Source organism: Lonchura striata, chromosome 4 (assembly GCF_050655825.1).
Source record: "Lonchura striata isolate lonStrDom1 chromosome 4, ASM5065582v1, whole genome shotgun sequence".
Lineage (NCBI taxonomy): Eukaryota > Metazoa > Chordata > Aves > Passeriformes > Estrildidae > Lonchura > Lonchura striata.
The window spans coordinates 58,001,175-58,022,227 of NC_140706.1; the positions used below are offsets into that span (position 1 = coordinate 58,001,175).

A 21,053-nucleotide genomic window follows, 5' to 3' on the forward strand; every position below is an offset into this window, starting at 1 on the left:
GAACATAAGAAATGCCAGAGGCTTTGACCATACAACTCTGCTCCTGCTGCCCTGCTGAAATTCTCATTTGTTCTGTCACCCAGTGCAGGCAAGTGAGGTACACAAGTACATAACAATGAATTACCCTTACTGAAACTTAATTCGTGACCTGAGTAGGTCTCTAGTTTTCATTTTAGAGCAACAAAGAATGAGAATTATTCAATGACCCACACATTGTATGTTTCTAGGTGGAACTGGGATGAGGAGTGGAGGGTGTGGGAAGCTGTCCTCCCTCCTCTGTTGAATTTGCAAATGGTTTGTTAGCATGGGAAAGGGAATCAGAGCTTTCGGCCATGCCACCATACCCCAGAACTGCTGCCTGTGTGCCTGCCAAACAGCTGCACCATGCAAGAGAGCAACTTCAGGGGCAATTTTGGGAGACTATACAAAAAATAGAAAAGAAAGAGGCTCAATTTTGGGTTCCCTGTAAGTTCCACAAAACACCCGTGAGCAAACTGCACATTGTATGATTTTCAAGACCAAAGTGACAAATTCCTGACTGTATTACTGGGGCTGTCATAGAGGCAATTAAGCAATCATCCAGAGATACAGATTATCAGAGAATCCTGCTGTCAGCAGCAATCAAAGGCATCAGCAACAAACAGGAGCAGCAGAAGTTGAAAGATCAGTGACATCAATTGATTCCAAACAACCTACAGGAAAAGCAAATGCCATGGACAGGCAGGAAGAGATAGCTTTCTTCACAAAACAGATATATAAACCTTTAAAAACCCCAGGTGGTGTTCACACTGAGAAAAGCAAATGCACAGAGCTGGCAAGGCTGCTGGTTAGAAGAAAAGAAACCTCTACTACTTTCCCCAAGGGTGCCCAAAAGCTCTAAGAAAGCGTCAGGATGCAAAAAAAATAAAAAAAAACCCCACCAAAAACCAACCAACCAAAAAAAAAAAAAAAACCAAAAAAAACCAAAAACAACAACAACCAAAACAAACCAAAAACCACACACCCAACTTTAAAAGATGAGAAAAACATGCATAATTTTATATATGGTGAAATAGGACAGAAGTAATCAGGAGAGGAGGCAAGAAGAATTTCCTCTGAAGGCAGGTTTTACTATAACTGCCTGCTTCAGGACTACTGAATCCTAAGCACTCCTTCAGCCTAATCTCCATAAAATAAGTTTGGCCTGCTGAACACTCAGTTCTGAAAAAAAAGATCTTGACAAAAATTAAAATTTATCATAATAGCATATATTTGCATATAGCATAATTGGAAAAGTCATGAGCAAATAGCAAATGAGTACCTACGTGACCTGGTCTAACAAATCCAGAAGAAATAATTCCTCCCATCCCCTTATAAATCCTTGGTCAGCAGTGTTGCTGTACACATCAATAAAGCATTATACCATCCTAACCAGAGGATCAGGTCTATCCCAGCCAACCATCTGAAAGCTTTTCTGGGGAGAGTGGAGAAACAGCCTTTTGCCCCTACACTCACACCCCAATTATAACACAATTAAGTACTTTGCAGATGTTCCAATTCACAGCTTAAGTTCCTGCAGCTTATAGTAGAAAGCCTTCTCACACCTACAGCTTCAGCCTTCTTACAGGTATGAGTAATAAAACACAATCAGAGAAACAGCCATTCAGGATAAATTCTCTCTTGGAAAAGATAAAAATTTCATTCTCTCCCCAGAGCCAAGCTGAACCAGTCAGAAGTATTCATGTATTCTCGCTATCAACTCAATTAAGCAAGCAGTAAGGATTGCAGGGTAAAATGCAGCATGTATTTGCATGCATGTAAATGCAGACTCAAAGAGTCTTAAAATGCCCTTATAAATACAGCAAAAATAGACCAATAAAATATTTTGTAATGACTATCTATGTTTGTATAACAACTCATTATTTCAATTCTCTGCATCAGGGATTTCTTGTTTCTTTCCTCTACCCCTTAAATAAATCTAAATAAATTATACATTTAAAAACAGGCTATGCATCTATAACAACAGAAACAAATTTCATTTAACATCCAGCTGTCAAAACCAGCCCTTCTGTCACTCTTTATTCAAGTCTGTTCTACATAATTCATGTCATCTTAATTATTTCCTTCTCTTTCTGGGTGGGATGGCACTTAAGGACGAGCCACTTACAGCACAGTCATTTCCTTTTGAGATGATACGACTGCATGCCATGATCACTCACAAAAAAAAAAAAAAAAAAAAAAAAAAAAAAAAAAAAAACCAACAAAACCACCTACACTGATATTTTAAGGTCTCCAGGTGGGGAATGATGTATATGCAAATGCTATCATGATGGGACCTCAACTAATCCACATACTACAGCAATAAAAATAGCAGTATATATGCATAATACCGAGTTTTAACACAGACATACTGTGCTATTAATAGCTGCCATTTTTGCTTCTTTAACACCTGTATGAACAGATGCTGACAGAGTTCATGGGAAGCAGAAGACAGAAAAGATGAGCATTAGCTCAAACCAGACTGGTATCTTTTTTCTTTTCTTTTTTTTTTTCATCAAATCCCCAAAATTAAAAATTATTAAGTCTTAGCCAAGGTCCTTTTTTTCCTCCACCACTCTGTGCCAATAGTCAATTAGCAGGATTTACAAACAGACCTTTAATCACAAGTACACTAAAATATGTCTAAAGCAGTACAGGCATCACTCTAGAAATATCCTATCCCATTTGCACAGGATAAATAATTAAATTGTTTTAAGCAGTCTAATCTGTTAATGCCTAAGAGGCCTTAATTTTGGCTACTGAATTTCAAGAAGCTACTTTTGTCAATTCAATATAGTTAATAGCCATAAATCAACTTCCTCACTCTACATGACTAATGAATTTACTACATGATGGAGAAAGCCAATTCCTCGAATTAAGGTTTCACTGTATAAAATGTTTCTCATCCTTCCTACAGCCCAGCACATTTCTCTGCCCTTTCTGTGGCCTCCTGAAAGCTGCAGCAGGGGACTTGCAAAAGTGATAGCCTGGTTCCTGCTAACATTTGCTTGCAAAGATGACCACCGTGATTCAGGAAATGTTCTCAGCTGAACTGAGCTACTAAATCTCAACAGTGCTTTGCATCACCCCACACCCTCCAGAATCAGGCTCTCCATGCTCCAAAAGCACTGTTAGAAACATCATTGATCACACCCAGGCTCCAAACAAATCTGGGGTTGCTTCCAGTGCACGCAGTCCTCTACTTTTCACCCTGCTCTGCTGCTCACGTTGCCTTGCACACCATCTCAGGTTACTCAGAGCCTCAGCAAAGCACGATCATTTACTCAAAGCTGAGCTGAAATGGCAGTAAAAGTCTCCATACTCAGGGCTGTTGCCATCACAGAGCACAGCTCAAGGCCAGGAATACAAACACAGATTGATCTGCTAGCACTGGCAGAGCCACATGCACAGACCAGCAAAAGTCGGGGGATTCACCTCATTAGGAGCTGGGAAGATTGAAGGGGCCGGACACAGTCACAGAACAAAGTCCCTGTATAATATTAACTTAATTCCATGCCAGCTAACTGTGCAACATCAAAGAAATCCCAGCTATGTGATGCTTCCCAGCAAAATACAGATTGCCTCTTCGGTGCCAAAAGAGGACCAGCAAGGAGTATTTTACCTACCCACCTCCCTCCCCACATAATGCTGGCAGTGGGAAGACACTGCAAATAGGAAATGTTGTCCCTGGGGGTGCTGTCCCCATGGGAGGCACTTGCTGGTGCAGCCACACAAAGGCTGTCCTGAGCACTTCCAAATCAGGGCATTCTGACTTCACTCTACGGCAGTACAGGACCTACACCTCCACACTGCCTAATAACAGTCCCTGTAACCATGTTTTAAAAGAGGGACATAAGGAGTACTTAGAAATAAGCAACAGTTACACAGTTTTTACAGAAAAAACACAGTGATCACCTGGGAGCAAAAGGACACTGAGCAGCACCTAGGAAGAAAGAAAAAGTCCAGCAGAAAGTAAAGCCAGGAGAAAATGTAAAGTATTAAAGCAAGAGTTTCAGCTATTTCTGATGCCAAATAATGAGATGATAATAAGATGATAATCAAATGAAAAGCTTGGGTGAGAAGGAAAAACGTAAGCAGTTGGATGTCAAAAGCTAAATTCTTGGGCCTGTTACAAAGGCAGCTCCCTTGACCCCATTTGCCTACTATGGTCTTACACACTGTGGGCAGAACTGGGATGTACAGTCACAGTGTGAGTTCACTGATCAGTAGCCATAAAAGTTTGGAGGTGCCAAGCTGGAAGTCTTGACACCTGCGTGAGATAGGAAGACCGCAATTTTTCAGCACTATATGGGACATAGAAGCATGGGCTTAACAGATATCCAGGGCAGCACAACTTTCTTGTTTTCTTCGCAGTTTAAGCCCAAATAACCAACATCTACACCATACTACAATTTGGATTTGCTAGTCTGCTGCAATACCTTTGGGGTCTTGTGGATGTTGCTCCTGGTATCAGCTCTGAAGAGACTGTGTGTTACTTCTGCTTCCTTCTTGATATTAAATCAGTTCTGTTCTTTGTGCAAGTGCAAGGCAAGAATTTTGCTGTTTTCTCTTTAAAAAAAGTCTGTCATTTCCTATTTTTCTGTGCACATGTTGCTGTACTTTCTCATATGCACATCCTCCTCTACATGTATGCAGTCACTCTAGATGTATATACAAACATGCCAAATGTTGCACATTAAAGAAAGGCATATACTTAAAACATCATACTGTATCCTGTCTATTTTGCCAATAGCCATCTGGGAGAGGGAAGGAAGCACAGAGAAATACTTCATGTAACCAAACTAGACTTTGTACACTTCTCCAGAAAGAAAACATTCCGGCTACTCTTTCTTTTGCAAGTTAACCATTACTGCAATAGCTTTACCCAAATAAAGACAACCAAGCTATGCTATATGGCAACCAACCTTTATTTTGGCCACCACCTTTATTTTCAGTGTATTTTTAAATGCCACAGAAGACAGGACAGACACATTTTCATAACCTTTACAAAAGACATACCCCTGAAAATGTCAGTGTCTCAATTTTTTTTTTTATTTTCCTGTGTGGTCAACGTATTTTTGTATGATTTTATTCTAGTTAAGCCCTCCCATGGACCACCAACAACTGATGATGGCTCCTCTCACAGCACAGGGATTTCAAAATTATCCAGTGTTTACTTCAGGGCCTCATACAGCTAAAGCCCTTCAGCTATTCCTGTAGCCAATGCTAAACACAACTTTAAATTAGCACCACAGGCACTGCAGCTTTGCTTCTCTTTTACCTGAGCAACACTGGACTGTGACCAATCTGTCCTACAGATTTCCTCCTTCCTGGAAGGCCCCTAATAAAATTTGTGATATTCAAAAAGGGGTATGCTCTTGATTTCACATTCCTCTTTCACAGCTGCATTATTCCTGCTGAAACAGTGGAATTAAATTATGCATGGAAACTCTGCTGAGAGTTTTTCCTCTTCATGGAAGAAGAAAAAATGCTCAACATGCTCAGAATTCAAATCAGAACCAGAAGGGCCTCGATTCCATATACATGTTATCAATATGGTGCACATTTGGAAATCACACATTATTTGCAAACTTGAAGGTGTCCCCCTGGGAGGAAAGGGATTAATATGTAACCTTGGGTTAAAAGAGGTTACACAATCAGGACTTCCCATACCAACACTGAGGAAACTAAATTCATGGTGGAGATACTCTGCTGCTGAAATGCAAGAGAACACTGGAAGAAACTAACATGATTAAAATACATGAATTAATTATTTTATGCAGAAGAGCCCCAAAATACAGATTTGGCAGGTATACTCTTCAAACTCACTTATTTATTCATTAATTTTAGTGGCCCTGCTGTACTTTGTGAATTATTCTCCATAATTAAAGCAGATGTGTAAGAGTTCCCACATATTTTAATACATATTCTGGAATCTCAATAATAATAATAATAAAAAAAAACAACTATGTATCCATTTCTATGGGTGTATATTTGTGTACATCTCCAAAGATGACAGCTGAAAAAGGGAATATTGGGTTTTAATATCTTAATTATGCTTTTTTCCCCCTCCCCTCTTAGTGCATTAATTTGGCAGAAAAGGTTTCTGCTCTCAGCAAAGTCTGAGACAACAAAGCCTCTCGGAGCCCTGATTTTTGGCACCACCTCACTCCTACTTTATGCTTGAGGCTACTTCCCCTCTGACTGATTCTTAATTTGAATAAGCTTTCACTGAAGACTGTATCAGAACTGCAGCAAGTTAATCTTATTAAACCATATGAGTTTAAAAACTCATAGCTTGATGTCAGGCAGGCTGTTTCCAAATTGGTATACTTAAGATCCAAATTAGATCATGAGCAAAATATTAAAAGGCACTAGAGCCATTTAAGAGTGAATTTCCATTTTGAAAAGAAATTTCTGGACATTGAGACCTCAGGAATCATGCCAGTTCAGTGGGAGTCAGGCTCCTGGCTGCAATGGGTGCTTTTAAGTGCTTTTAAACCTTTAAAATTTAAGCTATGGAGAAAGGAATAAAGGAATTTATTTCCCCTATTATCAGTACAAGCACAAATACATGGGTCATTCTGAAGGATACTTTATGTATAGAAGGTTTCTACACCAAACCAAAGTTTCCTGATAAAAAACATCTTTGGGGCACACTGTGTCAGCTGTGACTCTTAGCTGACACAACAAAGTGCCTTTTAAGTGCCATACAACAAAACCTCCATCCTCTTTCTCTCCCTTTACTCTATTTTATAGAGTACTTTTAGTTTTTACGTGTTTACAACTTCAGTATGCCTTCAGACACCTCTGGGCATAGAAAGCTTTCCCCCCCAGTCAACAGACACGGGGGAAGTAGTGATTACGATGCTTGGCTCACCAATCCATATGGTTTGCAGCAAAGTAGGTGGTGGGTGAGTTGCCCTTGACTTCCAGTGATTTGAACCACTGGGTGCTTTTACCACCTGGATGCCATCCAGGCCACAAAAATGAGGAGAGACACCTTTCTCTGTGCAGAGATTTCCCAGAAGGCTTCTACCTCCATGCTGACTTCAGACAGTTCTTGCCACATGCACGGCTACACAGGCACCAGAGTGTTCTCTGGACTGCAGCCCACCACAACAGACACTACCCTGCATTGTTTGGTGCCTGGCTTTAACTTACAAGTACAGCTAATCAAACAAAATTGATTTTCCAGAGCGCTGACTAATCCACTGCATTGAAGGTGATCTATATTCTTTATGTATATGTATCATTAAGGGGGTTCAGCATTTTTTTAAGGTGTCTTGGATATTAGATGCCTATCTTCAGCTGTGAGCAACCTTGCCAACAATTAAAAAGGGTGTCAAGGTGCACTTCTGACACTGGCAGTTTTTTTAAGGATGTCTTCTTTGATCCCTGAAATACCAATGATGATGATGACTCATCTGCATTTGTACATGAAATTTTCCATGGCCCATGGGAAAATCACTTGGGATACTAATTTGAACACACTTCCAGTCCACCAACATCTGTGACAAGGTTATAGTACTCCACTATGTGTGATTAAGACCCTGGATGCCTGTAACAAATAGTATTCTCTTTCCAGAACTAACCTTGCTCCCTCCAACCTAATGGACACTGATATTTTACTCCACACATTTGCTAGTATCAAGGACCAGACTTTCCCTTTTCATCACTACTAGCTGGCACCACTGTAATCATTTAAGTGGAACAATCTGTTCCAAGCAAACAAGAGAACTAATAATTTATTAGGAGCAGAGCAGGCCTTTTGGGGAAGGATGCAATTGTATTTGTGTGGGTGTAATACTAGAGTCAAAAGGGACATTCTGTGTAATTCAAAGCCACTTGGGAAAAGGAAGAGCAGAAGCAGGCTTTACAGAAAGAAATGACCTCAAACTCAAATTTATCACAATTTTTTTTCTCTCTCTTCTGTCCTTTTGTGTTTGCTTAAAAATGAAGGGTATTCAGGGAGAACAACAAGAACCTTCACACACTTGTAAGAAAAATCCATACCAACTCCCACAAGAAGAAATACTTGAAAGATCATCACGTTCTCCTTTGGAGAACAGAAAGGTTAAAAGCCATATGACAAATGAATACAAGCTAAGGAACAGAAAAGGCAGAGGTAGCTTGGATGCCTCTGTCTCCACAATGAGGAAGAATGGCAAAGAAATTAAGACCTAACATTAATTTTTGACACAAGCTATTATCCTGCTGGACTTAGAGATCCTATAAGTCACCATGACCAGGGACTTAACGAGACTCCGAAAGGATTTGACCATTTATACAGACAGTAAAAATACACAATTACAATTATTGCGGAAAATCTAGAAAGGATACCAAAAATCTTGGGCACTGGGGTGAAAGGCCATCTCTAACCATGAGGGATCAAGAACAAAAAAAGGCATGGGAGTGGCAGAAATAGTCCCTGCCCACTATGGGATGCCACATCCTGCCTGTATGGAAGCAGGACAGCAGATACAGGGGCAAACCAGTCACTGCATGGGGAAACTCTGTTCCCATTCTGGCATCTTTCCTTCTAGCCAGCCCAAAATCCTCCTTCCTTCTCTTGCATTAGTTTTATTGTTCTCTATTGTTGTCTTGCCCATAACTCAGTCTTCCATTTCTCACAGTGTCTCTGTGATAAAGTTTTTCCCTTCCTTGTCACCAGCCCTACTCTGGGTAAAAGCATGTAATATACTGCCTGCTACCAACTGCAACTCTCGGTAACAGACTGAATGCTGAGACCATAATTCAGTCTGGAGACTCCACTACTGCCCATAAACCACTCCCTGTCTCCCAGTTTACGATGTCAGCAGGACTCAAGCTGAATTAAGGCTTCTACTCAATAGAACTGACACCAATGTATGATCTTATACATAATGCATAGAAGATGGCTCTAATCAAATTCCATATCCTGCCCTTTCTTTACATCACAAATGTGGCTTGGCATTTCTTATGCACTCCACTGACTGATAGATAATATCCTTCTCCTGAATTACAGTGGGCAGCAAAACCTGTTCTGGGGTCACCATTTCCAGTAACTGTCATTCCTTTCCTCTTTTTCCCAAAGAGGTTGAAATAAACTTCAGTTTATCCCTGTAACAAAACTCACACCTAAATTTAAGGACCACAATGAGCTGATTATCCAGGAACATCAGTCCATATTTTTGATATCAGCAAGCAAATGGTTTGTGTCTAATTGACACCTTTTGCCTGTTTGCATCTGGTACCAGCAGAGTGATCACATAAAATGCACAGCCATGTTGTGGGTGCCAAATTGCAAGCGTGCAAAGGTGAGGGAGGTCTGCAGGGAGTGCTTCCAGCCCTGCAGAGAGGCACAGAAATCCCAGGCACACACGCAGAGGGTGTGGTACAAGCCAATGCTGGTTTTACACATCTTGGAATGGAATATGGAGTTCAAGCTCCAAAGATTCCACAAACAATGCAGTCAAAAGTGTGCTGAATGAAAGCTTTGAAATGTCCTAGAGAACAGACAATCCCCTGTGTATAAACCCAATTTCGACCTCAGGCACAGACTAACTGAGCTCTTTTGTACATGAAGAAAGAAAGAAGCAAAAGAAAGTGATATAGATCCATTAGTTCAAAGCCATCTTACCTCACAGCCCTTCAGACATTATTCTTAACCAGAAAAGCAATCAGAGAAGTGTGCAAATATCTTTCTAATCAAAATAAATTTTTGCTTTGTTATCTTAAGATAGTATAAGTCCACTTAGCCTGAACAAACCTTATAGACTATCTTGCAATGCTTTGCATAGATTTAAGCCTCATGACAAGAAGACCAAGCATCTGAAGGACAATTCCTGTGACAGCCTCACGACTGCCATGTTCAAGTGGATGGAAGATGCAAGAAGACTGAGCAAAAGCATCCTTGATGTTTTTCACTTTAGCTGCTTAGGTAATGGACAGGAGGGAAGCATGCAGATGCCTAGCTTTAAACTTTGCTCTTTGGGCACTTTGGATAATACTTACATGGTAAAAAACCCGTTTCAGCCAAAGCAGAGAAAAGCACCCAAAAGCCTAAAGCATCACGTTCCCTGAGCACCCCTTTTGTGAATCCAGGACTCTGCTGCCAGCAACACACCCATTCTTTCTCAGCCCTTCCTCCCACGTTAACAATTGAGCTGCTGCTCTCAACAAGCCTCAAACACAGAAGAAAAATAGGTGACAGGAGTATGTTTCACATAGGTCTTCTCCCACTGGCAAAAGCTACATGTGAAAAGCTGCCAAGGGCTGGCTGGTTCCTTCCCTCTGACAGGCTGGAGGTGGCCACTTTCACACTAGTTAAGTAACGGATGCAACAATAAACCTGGATTTTTCCTGCATGGTTTTCAGTACATCATGTGTTCAGAGATTCTGAGGCCACTTCAAGATAGGATTTACCCAAGAGATTATCCTGTGTCTTCTCTTTGTCAGTTAAGGCCAGGATAAGGGGGGAACTGGAAAGAAACAAAATGAAATAGCTGGAAAAACTGAAACTTAGAGAACAGCAAAGAGGAATTCCTCCAGCATGCCCACATCAAGGAGGCCTTTCCCTTTGGCCACAGGAGCTGCTGGTTGCAAGTTACTTTCTCAGCTCAAGTCTGGATTCTCCCAAATGGCAATGCACTGGAGTAGCATGCTAACAGCAACCAAATCCGACAGCCACAGCACAACACAACCATCTATTTATTTATTTATTTGTTGTAAGTGTGGTGTTCTACAGCTGGCCACAGCTACCAATTGGTACCCAGGGAGGCCTAAAGCAGTATTTTTGATCTACAGAGCCTTCCACGGTTTGGAACCTAATTGCCTTCAGAAGCTACTGCCTCCTCCTCATCTGTTACCATGGCAGCTGCAATTATCCAAGAGGTTTGGTTGGCAAACCCTGATTTCCTAGGGTACCAAGGCAATTCCAAGGGACTATCACTTTAAGAATTTATTCCAACATAATTTCAAGGAAAGGAAGAGGTAGGATAAATTAAGACTATGTAAACTGGGAAGTAGCAATCTATTTTAGAGTGATTCAACAGCCCAGTGCACGAAACCCCACTAGGACTGTTGTTGTTTGGTTATTTTTAATTTTTTCCTTGCCTTAGTAATATAGCACGGACCTTTGTCCCAGGGTCAAGGTTCAGGTGAGGTTAACAGAATTCCCTTAATTTTAAAATCTTTCCACATTGTAAGAAAGTAGATAGTTTAACCAAGTGGAGAGTCTTGTTTTCTAACCTTTAATATCAGAATCCAGGGAACGTGAGTTCCACTGTTCTCCACTGATTTCTACTGGTTACAAAAACTGTTTAACTGAAACATTAGTATTTTTCCATATTGATGCTTTTCACATGGAGATCTCAAAGCGCCAGACTCAGGCTTCCCAGAAAGCCTAGCTTCCCATTGCAGCATCTCAGTCCTTCAGAAATGTACTTCTCATGCCATCTGTGTGGTAACAAATTTAGAAAAATGAGTAGTATTTTGGCAGTCTTAGCAAAATGTGCTCAGGATGCAAAGGAGGGTTGTGGGGGGTTCCTACCAAATAGGGCATTCAGTATCTGAGTCAGAGGTGATGACAGCATCGAAGCAGGGGACTGTTTTCTAAGAAATATGCCATTAATTTTGTAGAGCCTGACACAAGTGTGCTGCAGTTCAGCTGAAGCCATCCCCTTGAATCCTACTGATGGCCTTGTCAGTACAGAGCCTCCAGGTCTGCAGCTCTCCTGTCCTCTGCACCTTCACACATACACTACAACAAGCTACTTAATATACATGACTCTACAAGAATATCCCAAATCTAGTCTGTTCAAAACCAGCAGCCATTTCATGAATGACCCTATCTATAAAATACAGGTAATCCTGCCTCTTTATTTCCCATTGCAAGTGCAGATCACTGACATTTGAGAAGTGTCGTGAAAATCACAGGAGATGATAACATCAATAACAGCACGCCATGAAATGCAATATTATTACAATAATAATGGCACTCATTTCAGACTCCGGCATTTTTCAGGTCATCAACCAAAAACATTAGCAAAACAGCCCTTCAGGAGATGAAAAATCTTTGCAGTGTAATGCAAGCTGCTTCATTCATTTTACTTATTCTCCCCTATGCTGTGCAAAGTGCCTGCTACCGTCCCTCCAACTACCAAGAGAATTGTGAGTACCCCTTCTCACATAAAAAGATTAGGCCCTCTGATGAAACTAAAGGGAAATCTAAGAGCAGCTGACCACAGTCTTACATTCCTTCAGTCTTGCACTTTTTCTATTTTTTTTTCCTTTAAGTCTTGACCTGCAATCTTCATCAATGATGTCAACATTGAAACCACAGGGACAAACCATGCAGAATAGACTCAAACCTAAAGGAAATTAGCTCAGCTAAGCTACTGCAGGCCCAGCAGGACATTTAGTACCTCCCAGCTGTACCTCCCTTCAGGGGAAAATCGAGGAGATAGTTGAGCAGCTTTCAGCAGCCCTCATCCCCAAACCAGAAGTGGTAAGAGCAGTATACAAGAGCTCTGCATGGCTCTGCTGTGGCAAAAGTCAAACACTGCCTACTTTGCAAACTGAACTCTCTGGTTGTTGAGAGAGATGAGAGTTTCCCAGCAAGAGCCTTTCACATCTTCTAGAGCAGAAAGAATCTTGCTTTGATCTTCAGAAAAATTGCTGAGACCTGTGAACATTTCTCCTGTCTCTTCTGCTCTGCCTTCTGGTTTTGTCATTTTGCCTCGTTATTCCATTCCTCCTTTCCCTCCTCCAGATTAAGAGTAGCAGACAATGGTTGGGGTAGACAAGGATCCAAAAAGCAAAAGGAAATCCTTGCTCTTGCCTTTAGGGCAAAAAAATCAAAGTGCTCTAAGTATGTGTACCTACATGTCAGACACTTCCTACTGTTCCTACTTGGACTTTCCTCTCCCGTCCATCCTTTTCAACATTTGAGGTTCAAGTCTATGGAAAAGAATGCTCCAAATGTCAAAGTTAAATGCAAAGGTGGTACTGACAGCACCAAGTTCTGTGAACATACATGCAAAAACTTGATCCCCTCTTCTTCCATCCCTTCCTTGCAACCAAGGATGCTTCCTTGGTGGGAAGCATCAACAGGAAATTCAAGAGAACACACCAAAAGCTATTGTTTCCCTTTTTCCTTTAGGGTATTTTTAATACACTAAACTGTGCTAACACTATAAAAACAAAGGCAACTCTTAAGAGGAATAGGAGGCCACTTTTCCCTGTTGCTCACAGAGAACCCTGACTGTTGGAATGGATGGTATGTTAATTTTGTGGCACAGTTGCTCAAGGGAGGCCATAGCAAAGTCTCCCATGGTACAGTGCATGCAATTTACAATGGGCATGGTTAAAATTTAATTAATTGTTACAGGCCTTGCAAAGATGCTTCTCCAAAGAAAACATGCTACAAAATACATTTTTTTCTAATCACATCAGAAAAACTTACATTCATAAAGCACACTTTCTGAGCTGTTATGGACAACAGCTGCTCAGATGGTTGAAGGAGGAGCTGGCAAAATTAAGAAAAATATATAAAAAAGAAAAACCTAAAGCAGGTCTCAGAGATTTAATGTCCTATAAAATAGCTCCCTACAAGCTGTTTAAATGTCCTTTACTTCAAGCAATACTTCCAAGACTGTAGAGAGTTTCAGGGCAATACTTGCAGCAAGAACTCCTTGTGTTCCCTCTGCTTAGGGGGCTCCACAAACACACGGTAAGATTTATGCCTTTCCCTTTCAAAATAACCTCATGTAGTCATCTGCAAAAATTAATTTATATAAGCATGCAGAAGAAAGGAACATGTTAGCTCAGGCTGTTGGGATTTTGGGTTGTTTTCTTTTTTTTTTTTTTTTTCCAGGTTTTCTTTGGTAGGGGTGGGCTGGGGGAGCAATCACTAATATCTACCATAAATCTGCTCACTCACAGCCTCAGCTCACACACCAGCACCACCTCTGGCTCACACACTCCTTTCCCATCTTTCCCTCTCTCCTTCCCCACAGCCACACCAGAATGAGTCTTGAGTTGGCCATGCAGTGTTGTTGATTAAAATTTGCCAGTAGTGAGACAACTTCCTATAGAGTCTACAAGGGGACTGTGTATTTATGAATGCAATAATTAATAAATGCACAATAAGCACAAACTGTACATGCAACTTTTCTTTCCATACACAGGCACCTCCAATTACCATGCAGGTTTCACTGTCATAACAATCTTCAGTTTCCAGCAGCTGCTCTCCCACCCTGCAGCATTAGCAAAGAGACAAGCTCACTGTGTTAGAGCCTGCATTCATCTGCAAACCCACCCAAATACTGCTAGATTGATTAATTTTGAAGATAGACATTTTCAGAAGAAAATGCCATAGTTAGTGCCACAACTACTAGGCTGTCACAATTTTCCTTTTAAACTATTTTTTTTCAGAGGCTCAGCTGTAAAGTGTACTCAGAGCTGTGAGCTGACAGACTGGTTTGCATCTTAAGAACATATTTCATTTTAATGGCTTTATTTTTAAATTGTTTCAACTCTCTGAATTAATGGAAACATAAAAAAAAAAAAACCCACAAGACTGACAAAAATGCAAAGTATAATATTTTCTCCATTTTTACATGTCTTTTAACATCAGGCTTATATTTATTTTCAAGACAATAATGGGACCGCACATCTTTTCCCACCTTCAGTGCCCATCCTCTTCAGCACCATTTTCTGCTGCTCAAATGGAAGAACAGAGATATTTTGCCACAGAGATGAGCTTCCCTGCTCACTCTCTGCTAAGCTATTGAGCCTGCACTGATGATACCTGGAGGTGAGTAATCACCAGAAATTTTTGTTGCAGTGCTGCGGGCACAGAAGACAATTGTGTGCCCTCCCTGACCCAAGGGCCAATATTTATTGCAGACTTGCTGTAAGTAGGGACTGACCAGAAGGTTGCAGAGCTCTGCATTTGGCTGGGGAGCTGCAGCCTAGAGGACACTAATAAATATAGATATATAAAAATATTAATACTTTGGACTCTGTAATGGGCCACAAAGGGGATGACACGGCTTTATTCTGCCAATATGCAGAGGATTAAGGTTTTCTGCTTGAAGCCACTAACAACCTGAACAGGAGAATTATAGTAATTCCACTAAAACCACACAGAATCCAAGGGAATGGCTGATGGCACGTTGTTACCCTTCCCACTTCTCTCAAAAATGCAGCTGACACAACCCAATAAACAAGAATTCAACCAGCTAACAAAGAAGGTCCAACTTAAAGAATGGTCTTAGAGGAGCCACATGCAGCAGTGCAGACATTTGTCATGAGACTTCTCAACATTTTGAGACCTAAATACTCAACATGGAGCAGTTTCTAAAGTCAAAAATAGCAGTTAGCATGTGAAAAACAGCTGCAACTCATGTTGCTCACACCAGCCCATTTTAGTGCAAAGCATTTCACAGCAAACAACAGCAAGATGCTCCATTAAAACTCTGCACTGCTTTAAGCCATGAGGTCACTGTTAGGACCCAAACACATGTTGTCATGACATCAATTAGCAACACTTTGCCTATGCCAATGTCATTATTAATACCTTGGAATACTAATCTTTATTACTAATTAACAGTCAAATGCACTAAATATTTTTTCATGCATTAGGAATGTATTACTGAATTCAATTACATGTCAAGAGCTGTGACTTATGAATCCTTCCCACAACACCATTTGTGCCAGAAAATATCCTTAAAAATTCAGCAACATTTAAAAGGCTTTTCATAACCAACATACCTCTATATTGGAATAAATTGTTAAGCCCTACCTCTGCAAGCAAGACGGGAGTCTGTCTATATTTCTGACTGTATCTCAGTTACCATTTCCAAATGCAGCAGTCACAGCTACAGTTCTTACTGAGAAATTTAGCAATTCATCAATGAGAATACCAATGCTTGACTAGAAATTCAGATCTTCCCTAAAACTAAGTCTGGCAACACAAGGAAGGATGCAGATGCCTCTTTGCGTTTTGAAAACTGTAAATGCTATTCTGAACACAAAATATTGATTGTTTCAAGGAGATTACTGGCCTTCTGTTTGAACACAGCACAAGAACTAGTGAATATGCATATTGAGAAAGATTTCACTTCTACATTCATTAAGAGCCTTGATATTGAGGTATTTCAGAGAGAAAACTGGGACGCAGGGAGAATCAAGATGACTGATGAGCAGTACTTACAGGAAATGTTATTTATATTGCGTGATGCTAAACCAACTCAGTTAAACCCACAGTTTAGCAATGATATCTGTAATTCTGTGCACATACATCCAGACTAAGCACTTGCATTTTCTCATGCAAACACACACACACAACTAGTGTGTACACTCCCGATTAAAAATTCGGCAGTCAGCAAACAAAGAATATTAAGTACTATACCTTTGAGTCATAATCTTATAGGCATCTGGCAGATAACAGCGGATATTCTCCATCTGAGCAGGATCAGAGTCACAGATTTTATCATCAGTCCTGCCGTAGTTGGCACTTTCGATCATGATAACATCTGTTCCCGGGCAGCGCAGCTCGATGGGGTAACTCTCGCAGGACAGCTCCCTTCGGACCACAGCCATGGGCACTGGGGCACGGCTGAAAGCTGCAAGGATTAACACAGAAACACAGTCAACACTGGCTTTCCACACCGAGGCTAAAATTAAAAGCGGAATCACGTTCAGCAGCAGGCTTTACCCATATGCTCTGCTGAGATAGTTTCAGTACCATTCAGATAAGATCTGCAGAAACGGGGTCTGGTTGCTGGCTTGCTGGCTGCCCAGAGAAATCACTTCTCCACTCAGTGACTATATTTTCTCACAAACTAAAGATTCCTTTAGACAGGGATTTAGAAATCCCTTATTGAAACAGGTAAATAGCAACTATGGCATCGTTATTATTTCTACTTACCAGGTGAAAAACTATTCGGCTTTGATATATAAAGTTACAGTCCTGCATTGTACTTGAACAAGCAAAGAAAATTTTATGACAACAAGCAATCCAAGAACCAGGAACCCACCTGCTCAGCAAGATTGCACCTGTCCTACAGCAGATGTAATAACATCTGTATTGCTCCTGGTCCTTTCCAAGCCCTTAGAAAAAAGTCATCCTAATGGCTTTTGCTGTAGCCTGTAGCATGCCTGGGGGTGGCCTGCAGGTTCTGGCACCAATCCCAAAGTTTGGGCCCTACAGTGATAGATTTAAGTAGATGATTTAAGTTCAGTCTAAGCTTTGCATTGGATCTGCTTAGATGGTCAAATAGTTGGCAAATACTTGTGAAATTAAAGAGCTCTCAGAAATCTTACCTGTTTTAAAAGAAATCCAGGCTACAGTTTGCAAAAGAAAAAAAAAAAAAACACACTTTGAGATGCCTTGAAAAAAAAGCCCTAAAGTATTAGTAAACAATGCCACTTGACAACAAGCAATTGTATTTCCCATCTTTACAGTCTCTTTGATCCAAAGATCTTAAACAGCTTGACAAACGTGAATCTATTAATCCCCAAATATCCCTATGAAGTAGCTACGGCATTGTCTTTCTCAATTCAGCCACAGAAGGGTTTTGCAGCTTCCAGATGATCTCATGGGAAATCCATTGTGATGCTAGGAACCAAATACTTGTTTCCCAGCCTGGCACACCAGTCACAAGCTGAAATAAAACCAACTCCATTTCTCCTTTTTTCCACAAGAATGAAAGGAACCACAAAGGTTTCCAGATATAGGGATGATGTGCCCTCCCAGCTACATTTGCACACTTCCAACCAGAACACTCAGCATACAACCCAAGCCTGTCTGTATGTGATGGTGAGAGGTTTAAGCCTCCAGCAGATCCATAGCCCATCTCATACCAGGCATCTTTCAACAGCTCCCTTTCCTCCTGGCCAAATTATAAAAACACCAAAATACCCTCCCTCTAAACCAAAAATCCCATCCAACGTTCTGCTTGTTTGTTCCATAAAACTTCCCCATGGTATATGCACAGTAAGTTTGCTTATGGAAAATAAGATTATACTGATGTTTCTCAGAATACCATTTCACTATATCAAGGCTGCCCTGTCTGCAATCCAACACATTACCTTTGTCCTTTTTGACAACCTTCCATGAATCCTTCTATTATTGTCAGTTGCCTCATTTATGTATCACTGGACAGATTCTCAGATTCCAATTTCTATAAATCTGCAGGGATTACTTTGATATCAGACCCTCCCTGGTGTGTCAGAGTTGTGGTCTAATTGCCAAACTCCCAAGACAGATGTGAGCTTATTCTTGAATAATAGCTTGCACAATTAGCACAGCTTTAGGGTTTGGATAACTTGAGATGTCCTCCTTCCCTGAGATCAGAGAAATGGTTTTGCCCTGGGCTCACATTGCACCATAGATTTGTGTGATGCAATAAATTCTCACTGCCACCAGCTTATCCTGTTACAAGAGGAGGAAAATGAGGAGGACAAGCGTGAACCTCTAAGGTGCACTGCCTCATTCTTACCTTTGGCTTGATATCACTAGTCAGGTGGAGCTGAGTGGAGAAGGATGGGACAGTGATAGAGACAACATCTGATAGAAGAGAAGCCAGCCAGAAAAGCAGAGTCAGCAGAGCTCAGCAATTTTAGCCTGTCCTAAAAACAACTTCAAGAGGTATTACGTTTGCTTACAGGGATGTGTCCACAGAAGCCTGCAGCAGGTTCTGCTCTGTCAAACACTGGGCTCTATGGCAGAAAGCCAGTGCTGACCAAAAAACTTTTGATGCCAGGATTCTGATTTTGGAAAATAGCTGTGGTGAGCTCTCCTCTCAAATCTGTTCTATACTAAACCTGAGCAGATTGGTGACATGGGAGGCAGAAGATTTCTAGGAGCTTTTGGCAGAATGCTGAGGCCAAGAGCCCTCCCTCCTCCTGCCATGTGCTTAGATGACTCCTGCTAACTGCCAAAAAAATGACAAAATGAGGTTTACAGGCAATATTAGCTGTTTGGAGCTATGGTTTTGCCCAGTCCTTTGGCAACTTGGATATTTTTCTCTGGAAGGTTAATATGGGCTATACAAAGGGCAAAGAGAGTTGGTAATACTACTTTACTTTTTTACAGTTCCCACTACAGTATACAAAACATCTGAGCCACACGATTCAAGAAGTGTAATTTTGCTCTTAATTCTTATGCTTTGGGTTTTTATCAGTAACTATTCTATATCAAAGAAAGACATTAAACATGTGAAGGCTGAGGAAAACACTGCTTAAGATCACAAAAAATTAAATGCCTGAGAATTCACCCATACAAACCTGGTGTATTTGTCAAACAGCTGTACTGTAAAAATGCAACTAACCTTAACACTTGTGTTTTTCTGGAAATAAGACATTAAAAATTACTTACAGCAAGTTACAAAACCATTAAAGAGATTTCTCTACCTCAAATGAGAACACATTTCTAGTATCATAAGTGTGTCTCCTGTACATAAGACTTTACAGCATTGATCTACTAAAATTGGATGCATATCAGTTCCAAGGATGTCCCCCAAACACCCCAAACCAAACCTGAGCACCCCTTCCCCAAAACAACAGCTCATGTTCTATTCTCCAGTAAAGGATCTCTGGACAGATACAAACATTTCTAGATTCAGTTTTAAACTTCCTGGAATTCACCTTTTTTCCTTTCACACAATCACTTGACTGCTTGCTCTAAGAAAGACAGCTTTCACTTACAGACACCTCCCTGTGGTATCATGGAGTCAACATTTACATTTATTTTCTGGATAAAAAGCATAAAAAATTTAACAGCCCGGAAAAACTAGAAGCAGCTGAATATTGTAATAGAGCATGATCTCCTATCATGCTTTCTCCTAAAGCAATAGGCAAATGTTTTCCATCCTGCCATTGACCACCAAATCATTCGTTCTGCATGTTTTTTTTGGTTTTTTTTTTCCTAATTCAGTATCTGCAATAAATACTCTGAAGGAAGATTAGAGCCTGGCTGTTTATCTCCTTGTAAACACATTTTTTGTTGTTGTGCCCCTATATGATAATCTTACTTAATCATTTTTACTGGTTTTCCCGTAAGGAGCAAAGATGTTTTGCTTTTTGCTGTGAAACAAGATACATCAAAGCCCATCTGTGAAATACACAGCACAATTGTATTAATTCATTAATACACTTCTCTCTCCTTTGAGCAGCTCCCTATCTTCACAGTCTCCACTGAACTCCTTATTTAATCTCCTAAATAAGTGACCTAATTGTTGGCTTGAAGTCAAGAGGAGCTGATGGCTGCTCACTACTTTGAAAAACAGGTGTCTTTTTCCAGGATCCTATGTGCAGACAGCCATCTAAATACAGAACTTTAAAAGAGTGTTTTTCAAATTCTTTAACGTTTAAATGTGTGCCAACTCGAGTTTTTTAAGTGCAGCCATTTGGTGGAAAATAATCCTCCAGAGCTTCTGCAGGGCAAAGTGAGAGCAGAGGGTGAAAAGGCAACAGATAATGACAGGATTTTATCTGAGCGATTTAGAACTCCTTTGTCTCTGCTAATTTCAGGAGCTGGAAAATTAAGTAAGTCATCAAAATCTTGTGCTTTTTCTCCCCCTCGCTTTTGACCTCAGAACATAATTGCCTCTTGTCATGCCTGCAGGGCACGGGCTTGTAGTTATCACTGTGTGCTTAATCAAATGCCGAAATAGCCTTTAAATTATGTGTTTCCTTGGCTGCTAGAGACTTGTTGAGCTCTGTTACATTCAGAGGCATGATGGTAGTAGATGTACTTTTAAAAGAAAAGTGTGGGTTGATGCTTTTAATTAGGTTTTATATGCAATTTTCCCAGTAAAATCATGTTCTGGCTCAGAATTTTCAGTGCAAAAATTCAATGCATATTTAAGGGCCGTGAAACAAAAGCTGGAACTGTAGAGATAATTATTTTCACAAGCTCTGTATTTGATTTGGTCTGCCCAGCTAAGTATCTGACATACTGTTCCCAAGTGCAACCAGAGCATGCTGGGGGAAGAGGCTTCCTAGTAATTTGGAAGAATGCTTCTGTGTTTGTAATTTTGCAG

At 40.6% G+C, this 21,053-nt stretch overlaps 1 protein-coding gene across 26 annotated transcripts in view; it reads right to left on the reverse strand.

Moving 5' to 3' along the window:
• Window positions 1–21,053, reverse strand: part of ADGRL3 (adhesion G protein-coupled receptor L3) — a 496,522-nt gene that overhangs the window by 252,389 nt on the left and 223,080 nt on the right. For 21 of the 26 annotated variants that reach the window (XM_085579188.1, XM_085579186.1, XM_077782989.2 and 18 more), the window contains 2 exons: window positions 17,332–17,352; window positions 16,418–16,631 (listed from right to left, as the gene is read on the reverse strand). In XM_085579188.1, coding sequence (XP_085435314.1) covers window positions 16,418–16,631; window positions 17,332–17,352 — 235 coding nt within the window. The remainder of the gene's footprint in view (window positions 1–16,417; window positions 16,632–17,331; window positions 17,353–21,053) is intronic. The other 5 variants (XM_085579177.1, XM_085579174.1, XM_085579178.1 and 2 more) reach the window with 1 other exon arrangement.